The 26342-nt window shown below is 43.6% G+C and overlaps 1 protein-coding gene across 1 annotated transcript; it reads left to right on the forward strand.

Annotated features, from left to right (window-relative positions):
* Positions 1-860: 860 nt before the first annotated feature.
* LOC123028493 (thyrotropin-releasing hormone receptor-like) lies at positions 861-26342 on the forward strand. Its single transcript, XM_044440329.1, has 2 exons — positions 861-1670; positions 25962-26342. The coding sequence occupies exons 1-2, from the start codon at positions 861-863 to the stop codon at positions 26340-26342; spliced, it is 1191 nt and encodes a 396-aa protein (XP_044296264.1).

A 26342-nucleotide genomic window follows, 5' to 3' on the forward strand; every position in this document is an offset into this window, starting at 1 on the left:
GACTGAGCAGAATATAAATTTAATAAATAAATAATCACAACAATCCTTAACAACAACAAAGGGCAATGAAAATGAGCAAGAGGCTGTAGCAGCTCCCCTGTGAGGAGTGGCAACAACAAATGGGACCGTTCAGCTTAGGAAAAAGGCAACCAAGAGAAGACATGATAGAGGTGTTTAAAATAAAGCATTATGTTCAGCAAGTGGAGAGTGAGAGAGATGAACCCAGGGTCATCCCATGAAGCTGATTAGCCAACTAAGAGGAAATACTTCTTCAGTTATACTATGGCATTTGCTCCCACAGGAAGTGGTGGCAGCTGCCATTCTGGATGGCTTTGAAAGGTGATTGGACAAATTCATAGGGGTGGGGTGGGGGCTATCAGTGGCTACTAGGCCTTGCTGGTCATGTGCTACCTCCTTTACCAAAGGCGGCATGCCTGCGTACACCAGTAGCTGAGGAGCTTGGGCAGGAGGAGGTCTTGCACCCATCCTGCTAGAGGGACTCTGTGGACAGCTGGTTTGCCACCGTGTGTACTGAGTGCTGGGCCAGATGGACCTTGGGTGCGGCCCTGCATGGCCTTTCTTGTCAAGTAGGCAAATGTGTTATCCCCATATACAGATAGGTAGGTGTGCAAGGTTTAGATGTAACCGCTTGCCTCAGTCTACCCTGCGTTCCTGGCTAAGCTGGGCTTCTGCCTGAAATTTCAATAATCAGGAAGGCTATTAGGCTACACTTGTTCTTAACTTTTTCTCTTTTCCCCCCTGCTGGCCCAGGATACCTGTTAGGTTTCTCTTGGCTGGGAAGTTCCAGTCAGGTGCCGCCACTACCAGTGCCAAGAGAGACCATCCACCTGGGATCCAGCATGGAGAACCAGTCTTGGAACTTCTTCGAGACACTGGTGGGCAATGCCAGCACTAACCAGACCCGTATGGACAAGATGCCCCAGCTGCCCTTGGAAGTGCAGGTGGTCACCATCCTGCTGGTGCTGCTGATCTGTGGAGTGGGCATCGCAGGCAACATCATGGTAGTCCTGGTGGTCCTCCGCACCAAGCATATGGTGACCCCCACCAACTGCTACTTGGTGAGCTTGGCCGTGGCTGACTTAATTGTGCTGCTGGCTGCAGGACTGCCCAATATCTCTGAGGTGGTGGCCTCCTGGGTGTATGGCTATGCGGGCTGCCTGTGCATCACTTACCTGCAGTATCTGGGCATCAACATCTCGGCATGCTCCATCACTGCCTTCACGGTGGAGCGCTACATTGCCATCTGCCACTCCATCAAGGCACAGCTGCTCTGCACCGTGGCCCGGGCCAAGCGCATCATCTCCTGTGTGTGGCTCTTCACCGCTGTGTACTGCCTCATGTGGTTCTTCCTGGTGGACACCTCCCAGACCATGTTTGCAGACGGCATGCAGGTCAGCTGTGGCTACCGTGTCTCCAGGAACCTCTACATGCCCATCTACTTCCTGGACTTCACCGTCTTTTATGTCATTCCGCTGGGATTGGCCACTGTCCTCTATGGCCTTATTGCCCGTATCCTCTTCATGAACCCACTGCCTGCCACCCCGCAGCACGCAGGCCAGCTGAACAAGCACAACAGCTCCATCAGCACCTCCAGCTCCATGAAGCTCTCTTGCCGGGGAAACAAGGGTGCTCTGAGTTCCAGGAAACAGGTTCTTTTTGCTGCTGTTTCAGGGTGGTTGCAGATTGGAAATGCATGTGGCAGAGATGGGAGATGGAGATGAAGGCACCCAAACCTTTCAGATGTGTGCAGTCTTAGGAATCCCTCTTGTACCATCTTCTGTGTATTTGGAGATAACAAGTGCCCTCCTCTATCCACTTCTTCCCAAAATCCCTGGTAACCTCCAGAACAGGCCACCATGTGGAATCGTGCAAGGGAGTGGGCAGGGCCTGCAGATGGGACTCAACCCACCACAGGTAGCTGGGCAACTTGCAGGGCAGATTAGCTCCACAGGCTGGAGGTTGCCACACATGTCCTATCTGATCCTTTTAAATGGAGATGCTCTGTGCCCTCTGCATGCAGAACAATTGCTCTACCACTTATCTATGGTCCTTCCCAGACTTTTCTCTGGTAACAGCTAAGAATAGCCCTGAGTCAGAAAAGCCAGTCCCCCTCTCTGCCCTGCTCTGCGATGGTAAGGCAAGTACATCCACCTACTAGGGTGAATCTCCTCAAAGTCAACCTTAGGATGGTTATTTGTCCATGAGCCCGCAATCCTGGAGGGTCTGACAAACACCAGATAGTCGTACTTACTTGCTTTGTCTGCACACTGTGGCTTTTGCCATGGCATTCTTGCGAGATCTCTCAGAGATCTCTGCATGCATTTCTGAGCAATATTTTAGATACTATCCATCTACTGCTAGCTGTGTGATGTTTTATACTTATTTTGCATTGTTCAGCATTTGTTAAATGAGACATTTCCATGATTTATTGTTCCATCAGCTATAAGTTGTGTTGGTACCAAAGAATGATCTTGCAAATTTCATAAATTTGTTTATGAAATAAGTTTTGACTTTTGTACATAGCCCCTGGAGAAGTCCTTTGTGACTGAAATTCATTGGGCTTTCTTGAAATATAGAACCATCAGAATCTTGGGACAAGGTCTCCGTTTGGGTGGTCCACCCCAGGTCATTTACTGCTCTTTCACAGAATCTCAGAATCTGCTGCTTGAGGCAACCCGTCTCACCCTGCCAAATGCTGAGGTCAGATGGTCCTGGAAGGTGGGGGTTTGAAAAACGTATCCCTGAAATGCCTGTTTTGAACAGCGGCATATAAGGCATGGCTCACGAAGAAAGGGTAGAGAGAAGAATTAGTGCCCACATGGCACTATTCAGTGGTAGGACACCCACTATTTGTGCAGAAGCTTCCAGGGTTGATTCCCTGCTTCTTCCAGCAGAGCTTGAAAGTATCCTGCCTGAAATTCTGGAAAGCTGCTGCCAGCCAGGGCTGGTAATACTAGACACGGTGGACCAAAGGTGAGACTCAGTCGCTTTCCTATGACTTTGCAAAAGCCGCTTGTGGTCCCCAGCGGTCTCTCCTCCCAGAGCCAGACCTGTTTGTGCTCAGCAGCCCAACTCCATCTTGTGTCTTCTGGCCATCCTCTGAGCACAAACAGAGCACAAAGAGCTACTTTATGCTAGGTCATACTATTTGTCCATCTGGCCCATTTCCCAGGCCTAGCTTTCTCCCATCAACTGTTCCTTTTAACTGGAAATGCCAGGGACTGAACTTTACCATGTCCAAACAGTATTAAGTGATGGTCTCCCCCTCCGCCCCATGGATACCGCTTGAGGGAGGGAGAAGAACAGTGACCACAGGGCATTAGATTAAGATGCAGCTCTGATAAGGGAATTTTACCTAGGGGTTTTGATGTCAGAATGGAGGCGAAAGAGAAAATCAGGGAGACAGGTGGTGTGGTGTAGTGGTTAGAGTGGTGGACTGGAACTTGGCAATCTTGTTTCTAGTCCCTATTCAGCCATTAAGACCACTCACCACATAAGCCCCATTGAATTCCTTGAAAAAGGATAAAAAGCAGCATAGAAATCTGATAATAAATTAATAAATCTGGGAATAGATTTCTGGTACAGAGGCATAAAAATATAACAATAACAGAAGTTTCAGTATGGGAAGAGGAAAGGTGGAGCATTTCAAAATCCTAGAGTTAAATAGGGGATAATTTAGGGCACTGGGCTGCATCAACTGAAAGCAGTGGGGAGGGTTATGAATTGGTTTAATTTTTTTAAAAAGGTATACCCTGTCTTTCAGGCAGCTTATAAACCATCAACCATAAAATAATACTTGAAGTAACAAGGTAGGATAAAAACAATGGCAGATCCATCAAGGGTAGATATAACAATGGTAAAAGGTATCTCTATTTAAATATATATATATATATGAACAACACTAACACTAGAAGGCTGTGAGATTTAGCACCAGCTGAGCCTCCCTGCAGAGAGGAGAGGCTGGCTTTGAATGGGGAGGACTTTTGCACAGAATGGGGGCCCCTGAAGCAGGCTTCCCCAACCATTGTCCCAATGGTCATGCCGCCCGCTAACGATGGGCATCACCATCTGAAACGTCTGTAAGAACCCAGGTTAGGATAGCCTGTGCTGGAGGGTCACTGATGTGGATTAGAGTAGGGAGGAAAGAAGCAGGTGAGGTTCGAAGAAGCACACATGCCCCATTATGTCTCTGTGACGGTCAGATGGCCTGCTCACATGCTCTCCTAGGAAACTTGGTGGGAAAAGTAACAGAGGCGGCACACAAAGGTGTGCCATTCTGGCTACATGCACCTGGCACAATGTATAAAACAATATTCCATTGTCAGCCATTGGAGGTAGGGAAAGGGAGTTTATGCTATCTTTCTTCCTACAGATGCCGTTTTATGAATGATGACATGGTAAGGCTGACTTCTCCCAGGCCTTGAGCAATCCTTCTTTGTCACAGTCTTCAGTGTGTTGACTCCAGACTGCTGTCATGAGCTAAGGATGATTTATAAGGCCTGTCACAGGGGAGCTACACAAGAAGGCCATTAGGTTGCCATCACTTTCCCAGTGCTTGGCATGGTCACAAAGATGTCCTCTGGCTCCAAGGTGGGCAACCTTGGCCTGGTGGGAAAGAGGGAAGGCAGGAGAGACTGGGAGAAAGCAGGGCAAAATACCAAACAGATGGCATGGAGCAAGCGGGGTACAGTTTGCAACTTGCAAGCAGTGCAGTGAGTGAACCCCACCACCAGCCTTGGAGGGCATCCCAGACTCATCACGGCCTCGATTCTCAAGAACAGGGAGACCTTGAAGACTTGGTGATGGGATTTTTGTTAACTCAGGGAGATGCAGAGGCCTCTGAAGTACCCTCAAGATCGAGGTCCACAGGTTCCCAGGCCAACCTGGAGAAGAGGGACAGGCATTGCCGTGGCTGGTCCCTGACCCCATGATGAGGCACTGGGAGAGAGGATCTGCCCAGTTAGAGAGCCTGAGTGGGTCTTGCCAGCTGGCCCTTCATCAGCAGGAGCCTCCCTAAAGTGAAGGATCTGGGGGAGAAGTTCTCAATTCTGGTTCAGGGTTTTAGAGTTACTTTATCTTGCAGCTGGAAGTGCCAAGAAAGATCTGCATTGCAAAGAGATTCTCTAGTGGCTGGTGCCCAGGGGAAGAAGGGAAGGGCAAGCAGTCATCTGAGATCTCATGCATGGAAGACCTGTTCCTCCCCCAACAGCCTGCAAGTGGGGAAGGAGAGGGAGGGGAACAGAAATGCCATGTCAGGGAGGAAAAGTGATTCTTCTTTTTGCAACAGCCAGTCAGATGTCACAGAAAAGCTCATTGTGAGGACATGATGGCAATGTCCAAGCTTGGGAGCCAGTGTGGTGTAGTGGCTGAGCAAGCAGGATGGGAACTCAGGAGATTTGGGTTCTAGTTCCCACTCAGCCATGGAGCTCACCAGGTGGCTTTGGGCCAGTCACAGACTCTCAGCCCAACCTACTTCACAGGGTTCTTGTGAGGTTAAGATTGAGAGGACGAGAGCTATGTAAGCCACCTTGAGTTCCTTGAAAGGAAAAAATGGTGGGACATAAATTTACTAAATGAGTAACAAAACAAACTGCTATGCCTAGCAGGCAGTAAGCAAATACAGCCTCTGAAAGATGCTAAGTTTTTGCTGGCAATGGTGTCGACTGACAAGGGCATCCTCTGCATTTATTTGTGATGGCATCAATTTCTAAGCAGAACGAAAACAAGATTAAAATACCAAGGACATTGCCAAAAAGATGCCTATTCCGAGGAGCCCCTCCCTCTTCTTCAGGAACATTTAACAGGCTTCCTTTGACCAATCATCTAAGTTGCAATTCACTAACCTTCAGGCTTCACTAAACTCAATGGGACTTATGGCTGAATAGACATGCCTGGGACTGCATTGCCAGTTATCAAAAAGGGCTTGAGTTGCACTGAGGTAGATCCTTGGAGTCTTATCTTAAATGGCAAGGTTCAGCTTGGAAGGAGGAACAGGGAAGGAAAATGCATTTTAAGAGCATGAGAGATTTAAACATATTATGCCTTTAAGCAGGGACACAGTGCTGAGTGATCCCAGCTCCCTTGTGCTGCTTCACTTGGGCGTATGAGTAGGGTTTTCAGAACAACAGCTGCAAACTTGAGTAAATATTCTTCTCCCTTCAAAAGCAACAAAGGAGGATGTCTGTCTGTCTGTCTGAGCAAGAGCTTCATGATCATAAAAGCTAGAGGAAATCCATTCTAGAGCCCCTTTGATATGTAAGGTATGGAGGTGTTGGCATTTATGCAAAATGCATTCATCACAGTTGAGCACATGCTAATGAATATAGTGCAGCTTCCTCTACACTGAAGAACTGTCACACATAAATGCAATTGTGGGAGAAGTTCAAGGAGCTGGAAAGGGAACATGCGCAGGCAAATGACCCTTAAAGATCATTTGTGCTTGTCCCTGCTTTTTAGTTTGATAAGCTATATGCGGGTTTGCTGAAGTGAAGAAGTTGATTTTTTTTTTAAAAAAACGGGGGCAAATTGCCAACTCTACCTGCCCCCTCACAGCCCCCCCCTTGGAGAAGGAGAAGGGGTGGGAAGAGGAGGGGTCAACTGTGATGCTACTTCCTGCCGCCCTCCCACTTCCACTGGGGTGAAGAGAACGAGCTCAGCACTTCCATCTCCCCCCACCTGAAAGCGGTTCCTAAAAGCAAGTGCAGCCCTTTTCTGCTTCTGACTTTCCCATGAGTTAGCTCCCTTGACATCAATGTGATTTACTTTTGAGTAAGGCCATGGACATCAGTGTGATATACCTTGGAGTAGGCATCCGTTTTCAGCCCTGGAAAGGGAATGCCAACTTCATTTTGTCAAAAGACAGCAAAGAGGAGGAGAATAGCGTTGCACTTACTCTCCAGTTCACTGAGCCAGTCAGAAAGGGCTGTGGAGAGGAGGGAAGGGAGGCAGGAGAGCAGCTGAAGAATCGCTTCAGAGCGGCTGCTCTTTTGCCAAAGCCCCAGCAAGACTCTGCCTTTTGCCCCCAATCCATGGAAGATTTTCCTCCTGAACCCCAGGCAGTACCACAGGTTTAGCTCTTGCTGATTCACATACCCCACATATACCCCAGGGAAAAGCACAACATACAAAAGTGATGATATAAATGGTTTGAAGAAATCCAGGATATCATGGCCAAAATAGTGGAAGAAAGACAAGTTAAGGGGAGTGTCGAGTGATATGCAACATGCCAGTGAGTCAGGCATTACAATGCTAGTAAAAATGCCTGGTGTAGATTGCAGCCTAGACACTTAAAAGTTGGCCTTCATTCCCAGAGGATCCTAAAGATGAACACCTGGAAGCGATTTTGTTTTTAAACACATCACTTAATTTTAATTAATGTAAATACCCTTGCATTCGAAGCCTGCAGTACTGATGTCAGTCACTAGGTGGCAGACTAGCTTTGCAGTCTCTATGGTCTGAAGGCAGGAGCACGTAGGTTAATGGACGGAATTATAATGCTACCCCTTTACTACTACGTTGGGGCAGCCCCCCTTAATGGAAACAAAGTGGACAGCTGTAGGGGTACGCTAAAGCAAGCACCATGCCTCGACATATCAGCAAGCAGGGCTTCACTCAGCCAGGATGGGCTTTGTTGAATCAAACTATGGGCTATTCCAAAATATGCAAAGCTTTTTCTGTAACTCATGTTTCAGCAACAACCCACAATTCAATGACACGCTGCTCTCGATCCCTGAGCATGAATTATCACATTGTCTGAACCCAGTCACTGGGTAGAGTTGAAAAGGCTGCACAGGTACCTGATGGGACACTAGACAGAAGGATGTCCTCCATAAAAAGGGGAATTTCTTATGCGGAAGGGACACAGCCAAAGGTGGATGAAGCCAGAGTAAAAAGTTAGAGCTGTAGGGTAATTAGAGTTGCTGTCCCTGCCACTCCCCTTCCTCCTCCTCCTCTGTCCCCCACCCCAAGACCCACTTTACGAAGAGGAAAATCCTTTATTTAAAGATTTGCCAGAGGACAGTCCTGCAGGGCTGTCTAGTCCATATCTGGCTTAAAGCTAAATGAAAGCTACAAAAACACCTAAGAACGGAGACCTGTGCGGCCTAGAAGTCACCCATTGACAGTTAGCAGTTTGACTGCAGTTGCAGGAGGCTTACAACTCACCTGGTCGCAGTTTTCTCCACTAGGGTGAGCTGTATTGTACTTATATTTACATTTTATACTCCTAAATTTTCCTCTATACACAATTAATATAGATAATTGATTAACACACTGAATTTGTGTGCACCTTGGTGTCTTTTCCTCTGACAAAGCGTGACTTCTGTTTCCACTGTGTCTGATGGGCCATTCTATTCCCACCCACCCCTTTTCTCTTTGTGCAAGGTCTTTTTTCCCTGGCCTCTTCCCTTAATGCTGCATCTCCTTCTCTGTTCTTGCATATAAAAGATAAGAAGTGATCCCCACTTCTTCTCTCCCTGCCCCCACTTTCAGTAAAAATCTCCATTGGCTGAATGCCTCATAAGCGCTAGTCTCACCGAAAATGGCCACGGATTTTTGCAGCGCATGTTAAAGCCGAAAATGCACATGCATGCAAAATTGGGGAAGGGCCATGAAGTGGGTGAGAGCAAAGGCAATTACTGCTGCTGTATAATTGCCAATTATGTGCCTGCTTAGGAGAGCACTAGATTGTGCCATGCTATCCAGTCTCCCTCCAAAATGAGATCTGGTTTAATTAGCTTCTCTAATTTAAGATCATTGTTAAGGGGCACACGCATGTGCCCGCATGCGTGCACGCACACACACACACACACACACACTAAAGCAGAGAAACATTGGTAAGCAGCTCCCTAATGCAGTTTTCAAAAGGCTTTTCTGAATGATTCATTTACTGCATGGCAAAGGTATTTGTTTTTCTGCTGTTTTCACAGTTCTCACAGATACAATTCTATCATCATGTTATCTGACAGGTAAAAGGAAATATTTCTTCACAGGGCACATCGCTAAACTATGGAAGCCACTTTCACAACAGGTAGCGATGGCTCCCCATTCAGATGGCCCTAAAAGGGATTCATGCAAAATTTGCCAGTGGCTCCTAGTCCTCTGGGCTTATGCAGCTTGCAGGACCAGAGGTGAACAGCAGTTGCCGCAGTCCACAGACTCCCCCATTAAGGGGGAATGTGTTACATTTATGTTTAATTAATAGCAATGATTTCAAAATGTGCATCGATACATAGAAGTCAGCACATGCAGATCTCTGTCCTTTTTTTGTCTTCTGTTTTGTGGTGGTGCATTCTCTCTCTCTCTCTCTCTCTCTCTCTCTCTCTCTCTCTCTCTCTCTCTCTCTCTCTCTCAATTTCTCTTTCTCTGTCTCACACATTCTCTCTTGGCAACACCTTCGAAGCCTGTACACAACGGTTTTCCCCTGCAGGTGGCCCCATGTAATGTGTGGATTCTGGGAGAAGGGACAGGTCCAGCCAGTGGCTTAATTTGGGGGGTGGACTCTCTACTCAGCTGCCCCTTAAACATGTGAGCACCCTTCATACTGAAATATTTTTAAATATAACTAACAACAGCTAACAGAAATTAAGTTAATTTCCACAACATTAAAATTCATAGTTTCACAGTTCACCAAGTAAACTAATAATCTAATCCAAGCAGACTGCATTCCACCCAGGGACTGAAGATCAGCTGAGGAGGGCTTGGCCCGAGGAAGGTAGCCACCACACATGGCAGGGCCTTTTCAGTGGTGGCACTCCAACCTTGAAATATTTTTCCAGTAAAGATTTGGTTGTTCCCCACACTGTTGTCAGGCACCACAAAGCCTATTTATTTGTGCCAGTTTGTGCAACAATAGGCAAGCACTCCTTAAATGATTTCCTGACTTTGTTATTGCATTTTATGATATAATTTTGACTTCAGAGTTGTGATTTTAATGTAGTCCATGCAGTGTGTTATATTTTCTGTAATTGCATTCATTGTTTATTGTTCTGCCCTTTCTCACAACCAAGAAAGGAAAGAAAACTGCAATGGAAATAAAATAGGGCACTTAAAATATTCAAAATTCAAATCTTCCTGAATCAGGTAAAAAGACTCCTGTAAGATACTCTTCCTCCAGGAGTGCCTAAGTGTTTCTGGTAACAAACAAAGAGATCTGAGCCAGCTTCTGTTGTCTGCTCCCAGAACCTGATTCTTAGAAATGTACCACTTCTGGACATGGAGCTGGCCCTCCACGAATTGTATCTAATTAGGCTGGTCTTTCTCCCACTGCTGGTTGTACTTTAACACATCTGGTAACCACATCTGGTAACTCCTGGGTAACCCAGGAGACACCACGAGAGGTACAGAGCTCCTCTCTTCAACAGTCCCTCAAGTGTAAATGGGAAGAGCAAGAATCAGCCGGGCAGTGGTGTCCATTTGGGGGCACTGCAGCTCACCCCGTTCCTGTGCTGCCCCCTTTCTTACTCCCACCTGCATGAAAGGCGCCCCTCACCCGAGCACCTTTCTCAAATGTGTCAGAGACAAGGGGAGGCAGCTTTCACCCCCCCACCCCTTCTCCCTCCTGCTTGTAAGAAAGGGTGGTGGGCAAGAGACCAGCTGCCCCTAACTGGGCACCGTTGCCCAGGTAGCTGCAGCCCCTCTCATTCATGCACGCAAGAAGCTTCTTGCCAGGGGCAGCAGCAGAACTGGCTGAGCAGCACCGCTCCCTTCTGCAGCACTGCCCAGCTTTAGGAAGGAACCCATGGGCAGGGCGGGCTTGTCTGGCACAGCTATGCAAAGCATCAGCGGCGAGTGGCTCTTTCTGGCCATCCCCTTGCTGACAGTAGCAACAGCTCCCTCACTCATACCACAACGGATGTTTTTTTCTGAGTTCGGACTACACAACAAGCCATCATAGTATGGCTAGAAGAAACTGTGGAACTGCTATTTCAGTTCATGATTTCTAAAGGCCAAGCATACCATCCTGGAATACCAAACTGGGGTTTGGATGACTTGACAGACCAACAGTGCTAAGACCAACCAGCCCACCCACCCACCCACCCACTGAGTCACCCAAGAATATCGTGAGCTGATTTGTCACAGCTTGAAGAGCCAAGATCTCTGAGCCTTTCCATCTGGGCAATGGTTTTGTGTTTTGTGGTAATTGTAAGGCTTCCTTTCATTTGTTGCATGGAACCCTGATGGCTTTTTTCAAGGAAGTGCCTCTGTTGTGTGGAAAGATGCACGCAGCTTTAAGCTTTAATCAGCTTATGGGGTAGATAGATAACTAAGACTTAGCTGAAGAATTGGAGTTATAATTTATTTGTTAAAGTCAAATAAATAATATCTATTTGAAACAAACATTTGTTTGTTTCTTTGGGGCTATTATGTTTCTGCTTTGTTATTACAATAGGGAACAAAAATTTTTTAATGGTTTTTCCTCCTGGCATGAGTGACCAGTTACAATTTAATAAAGGCTATTTTGTGCTTATTGCAGTATCTCTAAAAGACATATTTTATTGAGGCTTAGAAACGTATATATGCATCTGCATGATTGATTAAACTTAATGAATTGGTTACAAATGATGGGTAACTAATTCTATAGAATAATTGGCAACTTTCCTATTGTCAGGGCTAGAGTCAAGCTAGGAAGCAGAAATGCATAGATGAGCAGCCCTCTATGGATCTGATTTTCTGGTGCTGGTTTTGGATATTTTCTTGAAGTTCAGTGTGTGGGAGGCTTTTGATGTAAGAAGGCAAATCAGTAACTGAAGGCATGAATGACAAGGTAGAGAAAGCCATCTCTCTCGCTCTCTCAAAAGAACAGATAGGGCCTCTTTAACAATATATCAGCCAGAAGATGTACAGAAACAAAAAACAGCTACGGTGCAGCAGATTGTGAAGTTTTGTGGTTGAGGCCAGAGGAACTATAAAGCAATGCTAGGTTGTGATTCTGATAGCAGAAAAGTAATACGTGAATACTGAGCACAAAACTATAACTACAGTGTCAGTGACTCCAAAGCCTTCTTTATTATCCACAACTTTATACAATTGCCAAGATCTATTCAGATCACCACATACCATGGATGCCCAAATTTTTGGGGCCATTGGGAACCCCAACTTGGCATTTTGAGAGAATTTTCAGGGCACTCTCACAAAATGGCCACACGCGCTGTAGGTGTAGCCAGCAAATACTCTGTCGTTTCCAACTTATGGTGACCTTATGCATAAAAGTTCTTGACAGTCCTGCTCAGCTACTGTAAGGTCTAAGCTCTGGCTTCCTTGATGGAGTCGCTCCATCTCATAGTTGGTCCTCCCCTTCTCCTGCCTTCAGCTCTCCTAGCATGATTGTCTTCATCAGTGGCTCTGCCCTTCTCCTGAGTTGCCCAAGGTATGCCAGCTTCATTTTCTTCGTTTTTGCTTCTAGGGAAAGCTCTGGCTCGACTTGCTCTAGGACCCACTTTTCCTCTTCCTGCCAGTCTAGAGGATTCGCAAAGCTCTCCACCATCTTTAGAACACATCCATATAGAAGTAGCCTATTCCACATCCACTTTTTTCCTCTCAGTTTTCCTCACTGTCCAGCTTTTCCACTCATATATAGTGATCAGAAATACAATAGTGTGGATGTTCCTGGCCTCAGTTTCCAGTGAAATGTCCTTAGACTTGATCATCTTTACTAGTTTCCTCATTGCTGCCCTTCCAAGCCTAAGTTTTTCTTGAATTTAGCATGACTGTCCCTAGCTTCTCATGATCTACATAGTCAAAGGCTTTGCTGTAGTCTACAAAGCATAGGCTAATCTTCTGAAAATCTTTGGTGTGCTCCTGTAGCCAATGTATATTTACCATATGGTTCTAAGTGCCTCTTCCGTTTCAGAAGGCAATAGACATTTCTCACTCGATAAAGGGCGAAATTCTTGGTTGCAACTCCTTAAGATCACTTTGTTTACTTAGGAAATTAGTGCATTGGCCCTATAATTGTTGTGCCATTTTCCCTCTTTTCTGGGGAATTGGCATATACATCGAACATTTCCAGTCTGGGAGACACTGTTTTGTTTTGCATACTTGTTGGCATATCCTTGTTAGGATTTGAACCATTCAGTCTCCACAGCTTAGAATAGTTCTAAAAGTATACTGTCTACTCCAAGTTCTTTATTCCTTTCAAGTGCTTTTAGAGCAATGTTCACTTCACTTTCTAATATTGCAGGTTCTTCCTCAGAGGATTCCTCTTTAAAAGTCTGTCTTCCTTTCATCTCTTCTGTAAAGTTCTTCCTATTATTTTTCCATCCTTTCTTTATTTTATGCTATTTAGATAATATTTTCCCTGTTGGTATTTCAGCACTCCGCTCTAAATTTGAATTTCCCTTTGATTTCTTGGATCTTTTGGAAGAGGCCCCCTGCTTTTCCTCTTTTGTTGTTCTCTTCTATTTCTTTGCACTGCAATTCATTGTAGTAATTCTTTTTATTGCTATGTAACAGTCACTGAGAAGCTGCATTTGGGATTCGGACCCTGTTTCTGTTACCTTTTGCTTCTTTCCTGTCCTTAGCTATTGGGTGCCTTCTGTCATCCATCGACACTTTTTCTTTCTTTTTGCTACAGGAATTTGCATTTTTCCATAATAATGTGTCTGTTTTCAGTCTGCAGTTATTCTGGTGCATAGTCAGCTGAGCTGACTTTAAATTCCTCAGGAATTTAACTTAAGTTGTATTTTGGCACAGTGCTTCTGTTAATGATCCTATTATCAGTTTCATCTTCTTTGGCATCTGTGGCTGGAACATAGACTTGAATGGTGGTAGTGTTGAGAGGTTTTCCAAAAAATTCAGCATTGGACTTTCCTTCTGCCTCTGTGCATGTCAGCCACTAGACTTCCTCTCAGCTTTGATCTAGTTATGTCATTAACGGCAGTGATAGTCATACTTGCCCTCTGCTCTTCTCCAGTAGCTATCCAAGTGGCTCCTAACCTGGGAGTGTCTTCTTCTGGCACTATCTCTTTGTTGTATTTTGGATCGTTTCCTCATGGGGTCTACAAGGTAAGAATATTCAGGAGTGGTTTACCATTGCCTTCTTTTGCACAGTACTAACCAGAGGTAGCTTGAGCATCACTGCAGTTGTCTGTGAAAGACCCTCAACTAGTTCTACCTTCAACTTGCTGCTGCTCCTGAAGTAGCTGTGCTTCGTTTTGCTGCCCCATCACGGCCACAGAGATCCATTCTCTTTTACTGTTACTCCTTAAGGTGACGGCTTCACCTGGTGTCTCAGTTTTGACCATTCCACCTTGGGTGATCATATGAAGGAGTCTAAACTAGAGAAAGTGTTTGGCCTCCTGGCGGCATCCTCTTGGCTTCCCTGACACTCTCTAACTACCACACCGCTTAAAGTGAGTATCCAAAAGTAGGAACAAATACTCTTAGGACCCTACAATTCTCTGCTGCCACACCCCTTCCACAGAAGGCAAACCAAGGAGGGTCAGAGACAAGTAGGTTGGTCCTGACATTGTGGAGGTGGAATTGGAGCCCCTGATGGCGAATCTCATAATTGTTCCTAGAAAGCCCAGAGGAGCATCCTTTTCAGAGAAGGTGAGTCAGTGATACACAAAGGAATTCATACAAACAAACTCCTTTGCCCCAAGATCACACAACTCATGAAAATCCTGGTAACACACACACACACACACACGAGGGGGGGGGATCAGGCAAATGTACACACCACACCAGAAACAAACTAAGCAACACACACACACAACCTAAGTAATACACAACCAAACCATACTAGCTAACATGCACTACAATACACCCTCTAAAACCCCAGGCAAATCAGACCTGCACAAGAGACAAAACACACCTCATTCCTTGCCACTCTTTACATCGCCCTGACCTTGGATGCTCCTCCCAACCCTCTAGGAAACTTCCCACTCTACCCAGCTTGCCCCTTCTTTTTTTCTAAGTTTCAGGGTTAAGAATGAAACATTGGGCTGCAGCAGCTTGCCAGTTTTATTTTCCAAGAACAAAGCTAGTGTTGGAGGGTTATAAGTCACTTCAAACCTCCAGGCTTGCAGGGTTTTAACATCAGTTCAAGAAGGCTAGAAGGTCCTTGCTGGCCCAGCGATGCCCGTGCGCACCATGACGGCATGCCTAGCAATGCACAGCGCTGGTGGTCCAGTCTCACAAAGACCATCCCAGAGCAGAGAAAGGACAGGAGGAAGGGCAAATGTTGGTGCATCTCACTTAAGACAAGAGCCTAGAGTGCAGGGCGGAGGTTATTGTTTTTAGAAATGGGTAAAGATGGGCATGCCAGAGACTTGCAGAGAAATGATGTGAGACTTCTTCCCTCTCCCTCTTTCTTTTAATGAGAACTTGATCCAGTTTCTTCCTGTAACTGGTTGGCCATTCAGGACTGGCAGAGGATGTCCAACTGGCAAGCAGTGATTCTGCGGAGCATCTCATGGCCATGAATTCCCTGCTTGCTTTTCGCTTTCCTCCTATTCATTTTGTTCTCAATACTGTCATGTGCCCCCTTGACCTATTTGTCTTGCTTCTCAGGACTTCTGCCTCTATTTTATTCTACTCTGTACCGGCTCCCTGCTCCAGTTTGGATTCAGTATAAATTATTCTTTGTTCTCCTCAGGTCTTCATATTCTTGGTCCTTCTATTACTGAGCAACAATTCTCTTTCATCACGGCAGAAATAACAGATACAGGTAGGGCAGGGTTGCATTACATTGTAGATCAAGTTGCTTTTTCTGCATAATAAACTGCCACAAAATGCATTTTCCTCATGCAAGGTTTTTGAGAAATAGAATATAGTACTAGAATATAGTATGCTTTACCAGGCCCTTGGGTACACTCAAATTATGAAGGCATTGCGCTCCAAGGAAGAGGCTGGAGATCTAGTGTCCTTGTTTTTCTTTGCACTAGAGCTAGGGAAATTAAATCCAGGCTGGCCAAACTCATATACTTTTTGAGGTGTGGACAGCATGCTCTTTTGGCAGGATTGCCAAGCTTTTTTTTAATTCCTTTAATAACGCCGCATAATTCCAATAAGAAACACTACAGCCAATGAGGGAAGCCATTGCCAGAAAGGAAGAACTGCATCGCAGACCCACAAAAAAGATGGCAAGCAAGACACTAAATTTCGTAATATTTACATATGCAAATTTATATGAATAGTGCAGACTTTAATAATAATTGTAATAAATAGAATTATAGTGCATCTCACCATATGGGGGAAGGAGAGGAAAACACTGAAACCAGGTGGCCTGCATAGCCTGAACACCAACACAAACTTTTTAGGGGCAACTTTAAGCCTTTAATCCATTCATATTTAAACTGTACAGTCTTTCAAAAAGAGGATGCTGTCACACTGAGAACTCTTCCCTGTAATGTAGAATGCCTGGCCACTGTGTACTTAAGCTTGTAGCCTGCAGTACAGTCATTTTAGGTAACACTGAAATATTCCAGGCATTTCTTGGCTATTGCTCAGTAGCACCTTGCCTTTTCTGATTTAAAAGTCTTGTGATAATTGACCTTGCAGCTACAAAAAGTTTTATTATGAATCCTGCTTTTCCAATAGAAATAGTTCCAATAGTTCTGATGTGAGCTGCATTTCACAATCCACAGTTGTTGAAATAATTCTTCCAAATGCCTTGCAGACATTCTTTAAACATAAGGCCATACCAAGTCGCAAGGGGGGAAATCCCTTTAAAATAAGCTCCTTGCAACATTTTTTAAAATACAACAGGTAACACTTGCACATAATTTTAAAATACCTTTAAATTTTAATCGTACACTACACAAAAATTGCAGGTTGTCTTCCAAATCTGCTCCATGCTTTGTGGTGTGGGGAGGGAGCAGAGAGTTAGAGAGGGCTGTTTCCAGCAACTGTATTCCTAGCTCCATCTAGAAGTATACAAACTATTCACATCCTATTATTGAAATATCTTTCATTTCATGAATGCACTCATAGCCTTTGATCTAACAGAAGCATACTTGAGCAAGAAGAATACTTCTGAGTCTGTTCTGAGCTTTTAGCTCAAGATTAAAAACTGATAATCATCTCTAAGTACCACATGAAGTGTGTCTGTATACTAACCATTCATAATGTAATAACCTCACATATATAGAAAGCACTGCAACATTCTAAATCATAGCTTAATCTGTAGATAAATTCCTTTCTCAGGAGCAGAAACAGAACAATGGGAAGATGCTTCTTTCAGAAATTTTCTTCCAACATTCTACATGGCAGGGATAATGCTCTAGCCAGCCTGCTGCTACTGAAAACCCTTCTCAAAATAGACCCAGCATAGCTAATGGTTAGAATGCTGGGACACGGGAGACCTGATTCTGGTCCACACTCCACCGTGAATCTCACTGGGTGACTTTCAGCCAGTCATTAAACCTAACCGACCTTACTAGGTTGTTCGGATACAAGGGAGAAGAGGGTTGTGTATGTTGACTTGGTAAGCACGTGCTGCTGCTGGGAAGTTCAGCTTCTTTGAGCTTGATGGACCTCCTGCTGCCTTCCAATCCAATGGTCAGAAGTGGGATAAATGGGAGATTTTTTTCATGGATCCCTGGATGGGCTGCAGTTTCAGCGTTTTTAATGCTAAGCAACTTTGTGCAGATAGTAACTTGAGGCTTCCAAAACAACTTGAGAGTTCCAGCCCTTGGCTGATTTAGAGAGCAGAATGCCCTGCAGCAACTCAAAAGATCAACCCTGTTATATACCATATTCCTATCTACCCCTTCTCAGAAAAATATTCTGTTCATTCTTCTGGTTAAAAAATGGAGGTAAGTTAATAATCTCCAGTATGATTTTTTAAAAGACCTTGCAATAAAGGAATTGCAGTTTTCCCCATTCTCTTTCTCCAAAGCAAACCACCATTATATTTTTGTTGATCATATAACAGATTAGATTCTCTCCCTTTTCAATGCCTGAATTCACATGGCAAGATAAACTACCCTGATGTAGCGTCCCTTTAAAAGGAAGGTTTGGGGGTGGGCAGTCTTGAAGATCTGCACCATGACACACCCACAGGTCTGTCCCAGGAAACATCCACCTACGTCTCCCAGAACCCTTGCTCCTATTTTAAAGGGTCTCCAAGCTTTTGCAATCAACTGCTTTTATCCCATTTTGAACTGTTTTAGTTCTGTTTTGAATTACTTGAACCTATTAAATGTTGAAGAATCAATTCAAACAGCCCTAAAGGCATGACATGATTGCTGCTTCTTTCTACAGATCTCATTTGATCCTGTGCTAACTTACCCAAACACAACTTTCTGGTATTTGCATAGAAATAAGAAAACTTCCAATCAGCTAAGAATAGCAACATGAGACTCTAGTTTGCTGTGGCAAACTGTTTCCCAGAATAACATGTATGTTTAGTCAAAACATTTCTACACCTCCCAGCATTCCCAACATGTGAGGATTGTAGGATATTTTTCTGACAAAACATGGCTAAGATAACACCCTTTCTATTATTTTATATTGTAATGGTTTTGAGTCACTTCAAGGATTCACAAAGCATCAAAAGCCTTCACAAAGCAGGACAGAAACATTATAAACTCTAAAAAACTACCAATATCACCACCATTTATAATAACAGGATTAAGCATCTTCTCGGATTTCACTCTAACTGCAATTATACTACAACAACCCTTTGGAAAAAAATATTCACCATGAATTTTCTGTAACAGTGTTCGATCCTAATTTATTTTATTTATTTATTTAGAATATTGATATGCCATCCTTGCGCAAAAACCTTAATTGTGATTATCTCTTCTACTTGAGTTGGGGTACAATCCCATGGCTTGCAGCATTGTCTGGGAGGGAAGAAGCAAGGCACCGGCGTTCTTTGAAGAAACCCTGCATGGTACCCTTTGCAAGGAGAGGAAACATATTTAGATGGCTCAAATGTTTTGAAGGGCAACAAGAGTGCAGAGGCAATCCAGGCCTCTGTACTTCTTCCACCGTCCGTTGCACGCTTGTAATCCTTCAAATTGGGAGACTTCAAGTAGGTACATTGGATGGTGCTATTAACATTATTTATATTCTGTGTTCAACGTGTCTGATTTCTCCTTTTCTCCTCCACCATGAAAATATCCTTAGCATCAACACTCCATTATGATTGTTGGTGTTAGAAGCAATATTCAGATGGAATATTGTGGAGTATAGCATGGGTTGTTTGCCATTTCATGTGAACCCATATTCATATTCAGATGGAATATTATTATTTATTATTTACATTTATATACCACCCTAATAGCCCAGAGGGCTTTCTGGGTGGTTTATAAACATTAAAACCCATCAGTCCTAAACAAATAAATAAATTGGCTATGCTACAACAGTATAAAATAACATAGTTAAAATGAATTAAATAAATAAATATACCATTAAAATTAATTAACTTTAAAATATTGGTTGAATAAAAAGGTCTTGACCTGATGCCGAAAAGCATATAATGACGGCGCCAGGCGGACCTCTCTAGGGAGCGCATTCCATATATTTTATTTATTTATTTATTAAAACATTTCTATGCCGCCCCTTGCAGAAGCCTTGGGTTGTTTGCCGTTTCATGTGAACCCACCCTCTGAGTTGGTATTCTGTACAAATCAGGACTATGTGATTGAAAGGGTTGGGAGAGCCCAGTGAGGAGAGGGCCAGGGGCTAAAACATGGTAGAATTAAGGGAGGGGTGTGGAGCTGAGGCTGGAGTGGAAGGAATGGGTGTGATGAAGCAGCAGCACTTGCTATCTCCTGCCTTAGAGGTCTATTTTTCTCCTGCCTTTTGCAAGTGACTAGTCCACTTTGTTCTTAGTGAGAACATAATCCACAGTGCAATCATTGCAACCCTGAGAGCTGGTGTGTAGTGGCTAATAGTTTAGGACCGGGACTGGATTCGAGTCCCCACTTGGCTATGGAGCCAACTGGGTGACTTTGGGCCAGTCACAGACTCAGCTCATCCTACCTCACAGGGTTGTTGTTGTGGGGATGAGATTGAGAAGAGGTGGAGGAGAATGATGTAAGCTGCTTTCTGTTCCCAAGAAAAAAAGTGGGGTATAAATCTAATGAATAAATAAATAAATAAATAAATAAACCCTGTGCAATGTTTTGACACTCTGTCATGTAGGTCTGTTACAAAATGTTTTCCTTACTTTAGCCTCTTGGGTAAAACAACTTAATAGCTCCCTTAAACTATTGTTAAGTGATAAGAGAAAAGATTATGAACTTGAAATAAGACAAGCAGCTTAATTTCCTCTGCATGTTTATTTGGAAACATTGAGTTCAACAAAGCCTAGTAAACATATTTCAGATTATAGATCAAAAGGATTTTTCTGCCAAAATGACTAATCTTCAATTCCTAGTTTTACATTTAAGATAATATTTATTTATTTATAAATAGGACTATCTGGGCAGTGAGTAGGCCCCAGCAGACAACAGACTGCATTTCTTCTAATATCAGAACTGTATCCCTTTGAATCAGTGCACATCAACTGAAAGGGAGGATAATCATTCATCCCACATATAATTCTATCTAGAGATTACTGTGATTATGGCCTTTGAAGAGGAATGCATTAAAAAATGGGAGAAAATCTAGTGCATAGCTGAGATGAACAGAAGCTGATTTCTTCATTCATAATGCTTCTTTTTTTTTTTCTCAGTGCAGTCATCTGGATGTGTGTGTTCCTTGGCCACGCTGTATAGTTAAAGGGGGGGGGGCATGGGGGTGTGGTAGTCAGACCAGGTCTGGAACCCGTGCTGGGGTTTCAGAAGGCCTGGCTCCAGCCTTAGATTCATGTGTTTCTGCAAGATGGAATGGAAAACGTGGCCGTGAAGCTCACCGGGTGACTCTGGGTCAGTCACTCACTCTCAATCCTACCTCACAGGGCTATTGTTTACTAAGATAACATGGCGTGGATGAAGGTTATTGTAACTGCTTTGGGTTCCTCATGAGAGTCAAAAAGACAGGGTATAAATGCAGTGGAATGAATAAGAGGCACTTCCATTTTTTGTTGAAACGGGGGCAGGGAAGTGTGACAGCATAATTGCCTTTGTCTGCCGATTTCTTCTGGCATCCAGACTCATCCCCTAACTCTTCATAACAGAACACTGTTCTTACTGGGCCACGTATGTATTGCCAACAAAAGAGTACAGAACAGGGTGAAGATCTGAATTAAAAGTGCAGACATTAATGTATATGTATTATACATTATGTGGGAATAATTGTAGGAATAATTTCAATCACTGAAGCAGTAATATGCAACTCACCATACCGGGGCATCTGTGTGTCTTTTCAGTTTGCTGTGTAGCTGCTTGTTGCTGGGGGCTTTAAGGTCTTTGCCTCTTCTTCTTAGGGCTCCCTATATCTCCATCACCCTTGGACCAGATAGCTTTCAAATAGAGGGCACGATCACATAGAAGACTGACCTCTGTAAAGAAGCACACAAGGACAGCTTGCCAGTAGAACATTCTGCTAAGACTGGACATGATTTTCAGCGGCTCAAGTTCCTTTCCATCATCAATTGCAGCCTTCCCCAGCCTGGGATCTTCCAGATACGTTGGACCACAACTTCTAAGATCTCCAGCAGACAGAGGCATTGGACATGCTACTCAGAGATAATGGAAGTTGTAATCCACCACCTCTAGAAGGCACCAGGTTGGAGAACTGGTGCAATGGATCCAGACTTGGATGTGCTTTGTGTGAACCTATTGAAATCAACAAGACTTAATTTAGTCATTACTAATCTCAATTTATTTTAATGAATCTACTCAAAGTATAACTAAAGCTGGAGTTTGAGATAGTCAGCCTTCCTTCCTTCCTTCCTTCCTTCCTTCCTTCCTTCCTTCCTTCCTTCCTTCCTTCCTTCCTGAAAAGGTAACATTTGCTAGGGTGGATATTAAAAAAGCAGAAAATTCAATGTTAAGTAAAGTTGAGAGGTGAATATCTGTTCGTATGAATCACCTGCTCTGTAGGAGTTCTCTTTCTTAACTTGTCAATAAGCAAAAAGAAAAGGTGATAAACTCATGTCCTCTTTCAAAGAGTTCTGTCTTGGAAGGCAGTATATCAAATGATTATTCTCATGAAGAATCTTAATGAGCAAGAATCTTCCAGGGTGGTAGTGGTTATGACAGTCTGGAACTTAAATGTTTCAATCACCATTAAAAACGACAGTATCAAGCCCTATCTGTTCATACTTGTTCCAGGTAAATGTGTATGCTAAGTAAACTTCAGTTAATAGGTTTTCCATGTCTCATTTCCAAGTGATCTTTTCATTAGCAAACAGTTTAACATAAAAACATAACCATCAACAAACAAAAATAACATTTTGTCAATGACCAATATACAGCAAGACAAATATTTAATACTATAGAGTTAAACCCCCTCTGGAGGGTCTGAATTTAATTAAGAAGTCCCAAGGAGACTGTGAAGCTTTCTTGTGCTGGCTGAGAAAAGTGATCCATACATGTCAGAACGTGTGAAACTCATTCTCAGTTATGCTGCTGTACATGGCCCTTGGCTCTTTTCTAGTAAGTAACAGCCTTTCTACTGTTTCCAAGGAATAAACATTCTCCTGTTTGTTCCTCTTCTTCTAGGTAATTATTTTATACTGTTTCATTATATTGACTGCATTTTATTGTATTTAGACATCAATATATATTGTATTTCTTTGGGGGGGGGGGTTTGGGGGGAGACAGGAAATATATATATTTCTTGCTTTTCCTTTTTTCCAGAATCTATCTAGTTTTTAAGGCCATGCTGTTTTGTTTTGTTTGCTCCTTTAAATGTTTGAGACGCCATTCTGTATTGGTTTCTGAATCCTAATCGAATTATTCTTCTGACCATGGATTCCAGCTAACATTTCTCCATTCCTCTTCCTACCTCGCCTCATTCTGTTTGTCATATCTTAGACTCTGTGCACTCCTTTTGCCATTATCTTTCATCATGATTCTATTCTTTTGCTCTCCTTCATATCACTATCTTGTTCATGTTAGACTCATGCATTCCACGCCTCTTCCTCCTCTACTTCCAAACATTTCCAAAAATGTCATTCTTTAGAACAGGCCAAGGAACCTGTGCTCTCTGAATGTTGTTGGCCTTTAATCCCATTGGCCCCAACCATCAAAGCTGATGTTCATGGATGATGGGAACTGTAGTCCAACTACCTCTGGAGAGCAACTTGGTTATAGTTTCTGATCCGATCTCAGCCTCACAACATCCTAATCTCCTTTCCAAGTATGTTCTCATATCCAGTTCCTGCCTCTTTCTGGACTGCAGTTTTGCAAACATCAGATTCCTTTGAAGTTTTCTTTTGATTGCTCACTCCCACTTCTCTGTAACGTTGGTTCTCTTATTTTTAATGCTGTGTTGCTGAACATGACTGGCACAAAACTTACTATTCTACTAATTGCAAATTCATGCTTTTCTCCTATTCACCCGCTTTATTTTCTGCTAGGTAATCTACATTTTCTCATTTTATGCAGTCCTTCTTTTCCTCCCGTCATCAATGTCCAGTTGCTACTTTCAGGCCTTGTCTTCATCTACCTTCTGCTCCTACATTCATTAATTTGTGCAATATTTCATTGATTAACATTTTTATAATTTGTTTTGTATTACCCTCCCTCTCTTCTAGAAGGCAATTCTCTTTTCTTTCTCCAGTTTTATTCAAACCACCATCTGTCTTCAGACCACCACTGTTCTCTTGTTCTAGTTCCAGTTCCAGAAGCAGTTCCATCCCTTCTTCTGTTCTTCCTACTCTTATGCCCATCTACTCCCCTTTGCATCTGATGCCATCTCATTTTCTTCAGACAGGCTACTGCTTTCCAACTCCTTTAAAAATCTTCTTTAGAAAACCAACTCCTCCACAATTCTTGGTCCTTTCCTTTTCTCTCTCTGGCACTGAGCTACAACACACAAATAATTGGTCTTTTTCCAATGCCACAACTTACTTCTAATCCAGTTTCTCATTTTTACCTGTTCCAGTCTGATGTTCAGTCTCGTATTGAGATTGCTTGATGAACTATCTTTAATTAATCTTCTATATATTCTGTCCAAAGGGTTGTAACTCTCTGGAAAAGTACATGCTGCTCCTGTGCCCCAGTTCAACCCCAGGCATTTCCAGGTAGGCTGGGAAAGAAAACTGCTTAAAACATTGGAGAGCAGCTGCTAGTCAACATACGCAGGTCTGAACTAGTGGGCCCAGTTCTGTGTCTCCTCTGGTCCAGTCTATCTTCATCGCTTCCATTCTGTTGCCCCGAGCCTTCTGTTCATCATCTGTGACATTTCTTACTAAAATGCTATCCCTTTTGTTAATTCTTCTCTTGTGCTTTCCCCTTCCTCTTTAGGTAACAGAGTAGAACCGGCCTTTGTCCAGGTTTTAAGAAATTACTAAAAACTCTCACAACTCTCATCTTTATTCTCTTGCATCTCCTTCATTGAATTTCTTCAGTTGCTTTCTAATTATTGAGCTAATATTGATCAACATCAACACCTCTTTATTTTATCTTTGAAGTTTTCTTTTCCCTTAAACCATCCTTCCAAAGCCCTGCTACTTTTATGCCTCCCCCACCCCCACCCTCCAAAAAAAAACCTTAGTAAACTGGCTGCAGGCAAGGACCTGAGTCTTTCATTCATGGGTGACACCTTGCATATTGGAGCATTTAAATAAACAGAAGAGTTCAGATGCCAGGAATGAAACAGGCAGGTGTTATTGGCATGTGTTTCAGGGCCAGGGTGACACAGATTCTTCAGATGAGGAGGATGGGGCTAGGAAATGAGCCCCCCCCCCCACACACACACACAGACGGTGGAGGTGGAACTGCTTGTGTCAAAGTGTTCAGGCAGACCCTGAGAACAGTCAACTTCTGGAGGTGCCAGGAGGGGGCACAGGAGAGGTGCCAACAGCCTCTGGTATGATCCTTGACCCCATGGTGTGGTGTTGGGAGAGAAGAGCCAACCAACTGGAGCAGCTGCGTACCGCTAGGAGGTTGGCCTGCCTCTGGAAGGGCACTCCCAGGGGGTAGGTCCAGGATTACGCGAAAGGAGGGTTCTTGGGAATCCTTTCTGGTGTGGGTTCAACAAACCACTCTGTGCATGTTCAGAGACCTAGCTATAGTTTGCTGGCTGTACCTTGGAAATAAAGTTCGTTCACTAAAGAATGGTCTGTTGTGAAGGGGGAACCTAGCTCCTTACATAAGCAGAGATGTCATAGATGGGACCTTTTGGAGGGCTTTCATTCAAAGGGTTGCCATAAGTCAGGGATGACTTGACAGCACACAACAACAAAAATAATGAAATAATACTAACATAAAAGTATTAGGGGCTAGATGCAAAATTTAGCCCATAATATTTTGGTATTTGAAAAAATACAAAGCAAAGTTACAGTGGTCTAAGTAAATTATTCATTATCATTAGTAACTGTGTTGCTTGTTTTCATAATTATAAAATAAGCATGAATCTGCTATTGAAGGACAGGGTGTTTCAGAGAACAGAAAAATGCTATTCATATATTTCTTAATTTCTGGAATTTTAGCAAAAATTTTCTGCATATCTGGAATGCTGGTTTCAACAGCTGCAAAGTCTCGAAACCTATCCTTTAATAAAATGTAGACAAATAATTCATTCTCTGCTGCTGCCAAATCCTCGGCGTTCTTGTGTCATTGGAATCTTCCAATGTCAACAATGTGTACCCCATTTCAGCATGCGCTATTGGAGTTATGCCGCAGACTGCTCTTGCCAGCATTGTAGCAACACCAGAGGTGGAGAAGCAGCACTGAATACCGCCAAATTCTATACATATCCTGAATCTTCTATTGTGTGGCTTTGTTCTGTCTTTAGCCCAAAGGTCAGTTCTTCCAGGTAGTGAACTTCATCTTCTCTTCTCTATGTTAGCTTATTAAGTATATTTTCAGGCTGTTGCAGGAGCTGTAAACTCACTTGCGTGTTTGTTTGTTTGTTTGTTTGCAACCTCCAAGGTGACCAAAATGCTGGCTGTGGTGGTGATCCTCTTTGCCCTCCTGTGGATGCCATACCGCACGTTGGTGGTGGTCAACTCCTTCACGGATCCTCCTTACCTCAACAACTGGCTTGTCCTCTTCTGCAGGCTCTGCATCTACCTGAACAGTGCAGTCAACCCTATCATTTATAATGTGATGTCCCAAAAGTTTAGGGCCGCCTTCAAAAAGCTATGCCAATGCAAGCAGAAGAGAACTGAGATCACCACTCAGTACAACACCCCGGTCTTCTACAGCACCATGAAGGAGTATTCGCATGACAGTTCTGAGCATGACGTCACAGAACAAGAAGACCTCAATGGCTACCCGCCAGCAGCACGGAAAAGCAAACCTCCCAAATAG

The sequence above is a fragment of the Varanus komodoensis genome, unplaced genomic scaffold (assembly GCF_004798865.1).
Source record: "Varanus komodoensis strain SLA01 unplaced genomic scaffold, ASM479886v1 scaffold37, whole genome shotgun sequence".
Classification (NCBI taxonomy): domain Eukaryota; kingdom Metazoa; phylum Chordata; class Lepidosauria; order Squamata; family Varanidae; genus Varanus; species Varanus komodoensis.

What these genes read in the sequence shown, in the direction of transcription:
- LOC123028493 (XM_044440329.1), top strand. Translation starts at nt 861, where the DNA reads ATGGAGAACCAGTCTTGGAACTTCTTCGAGACACTGGTGGGCAATGCC. An exon ending in CTCTGAGTTCCAGGAAACAG is followed by an intron (nt 1,671 to 25,961) that starts GTTCTTTTTGCT and finishes GCAACCTCCAAG; the next exon opens with GTGACCAAAATGCTGGCTGT.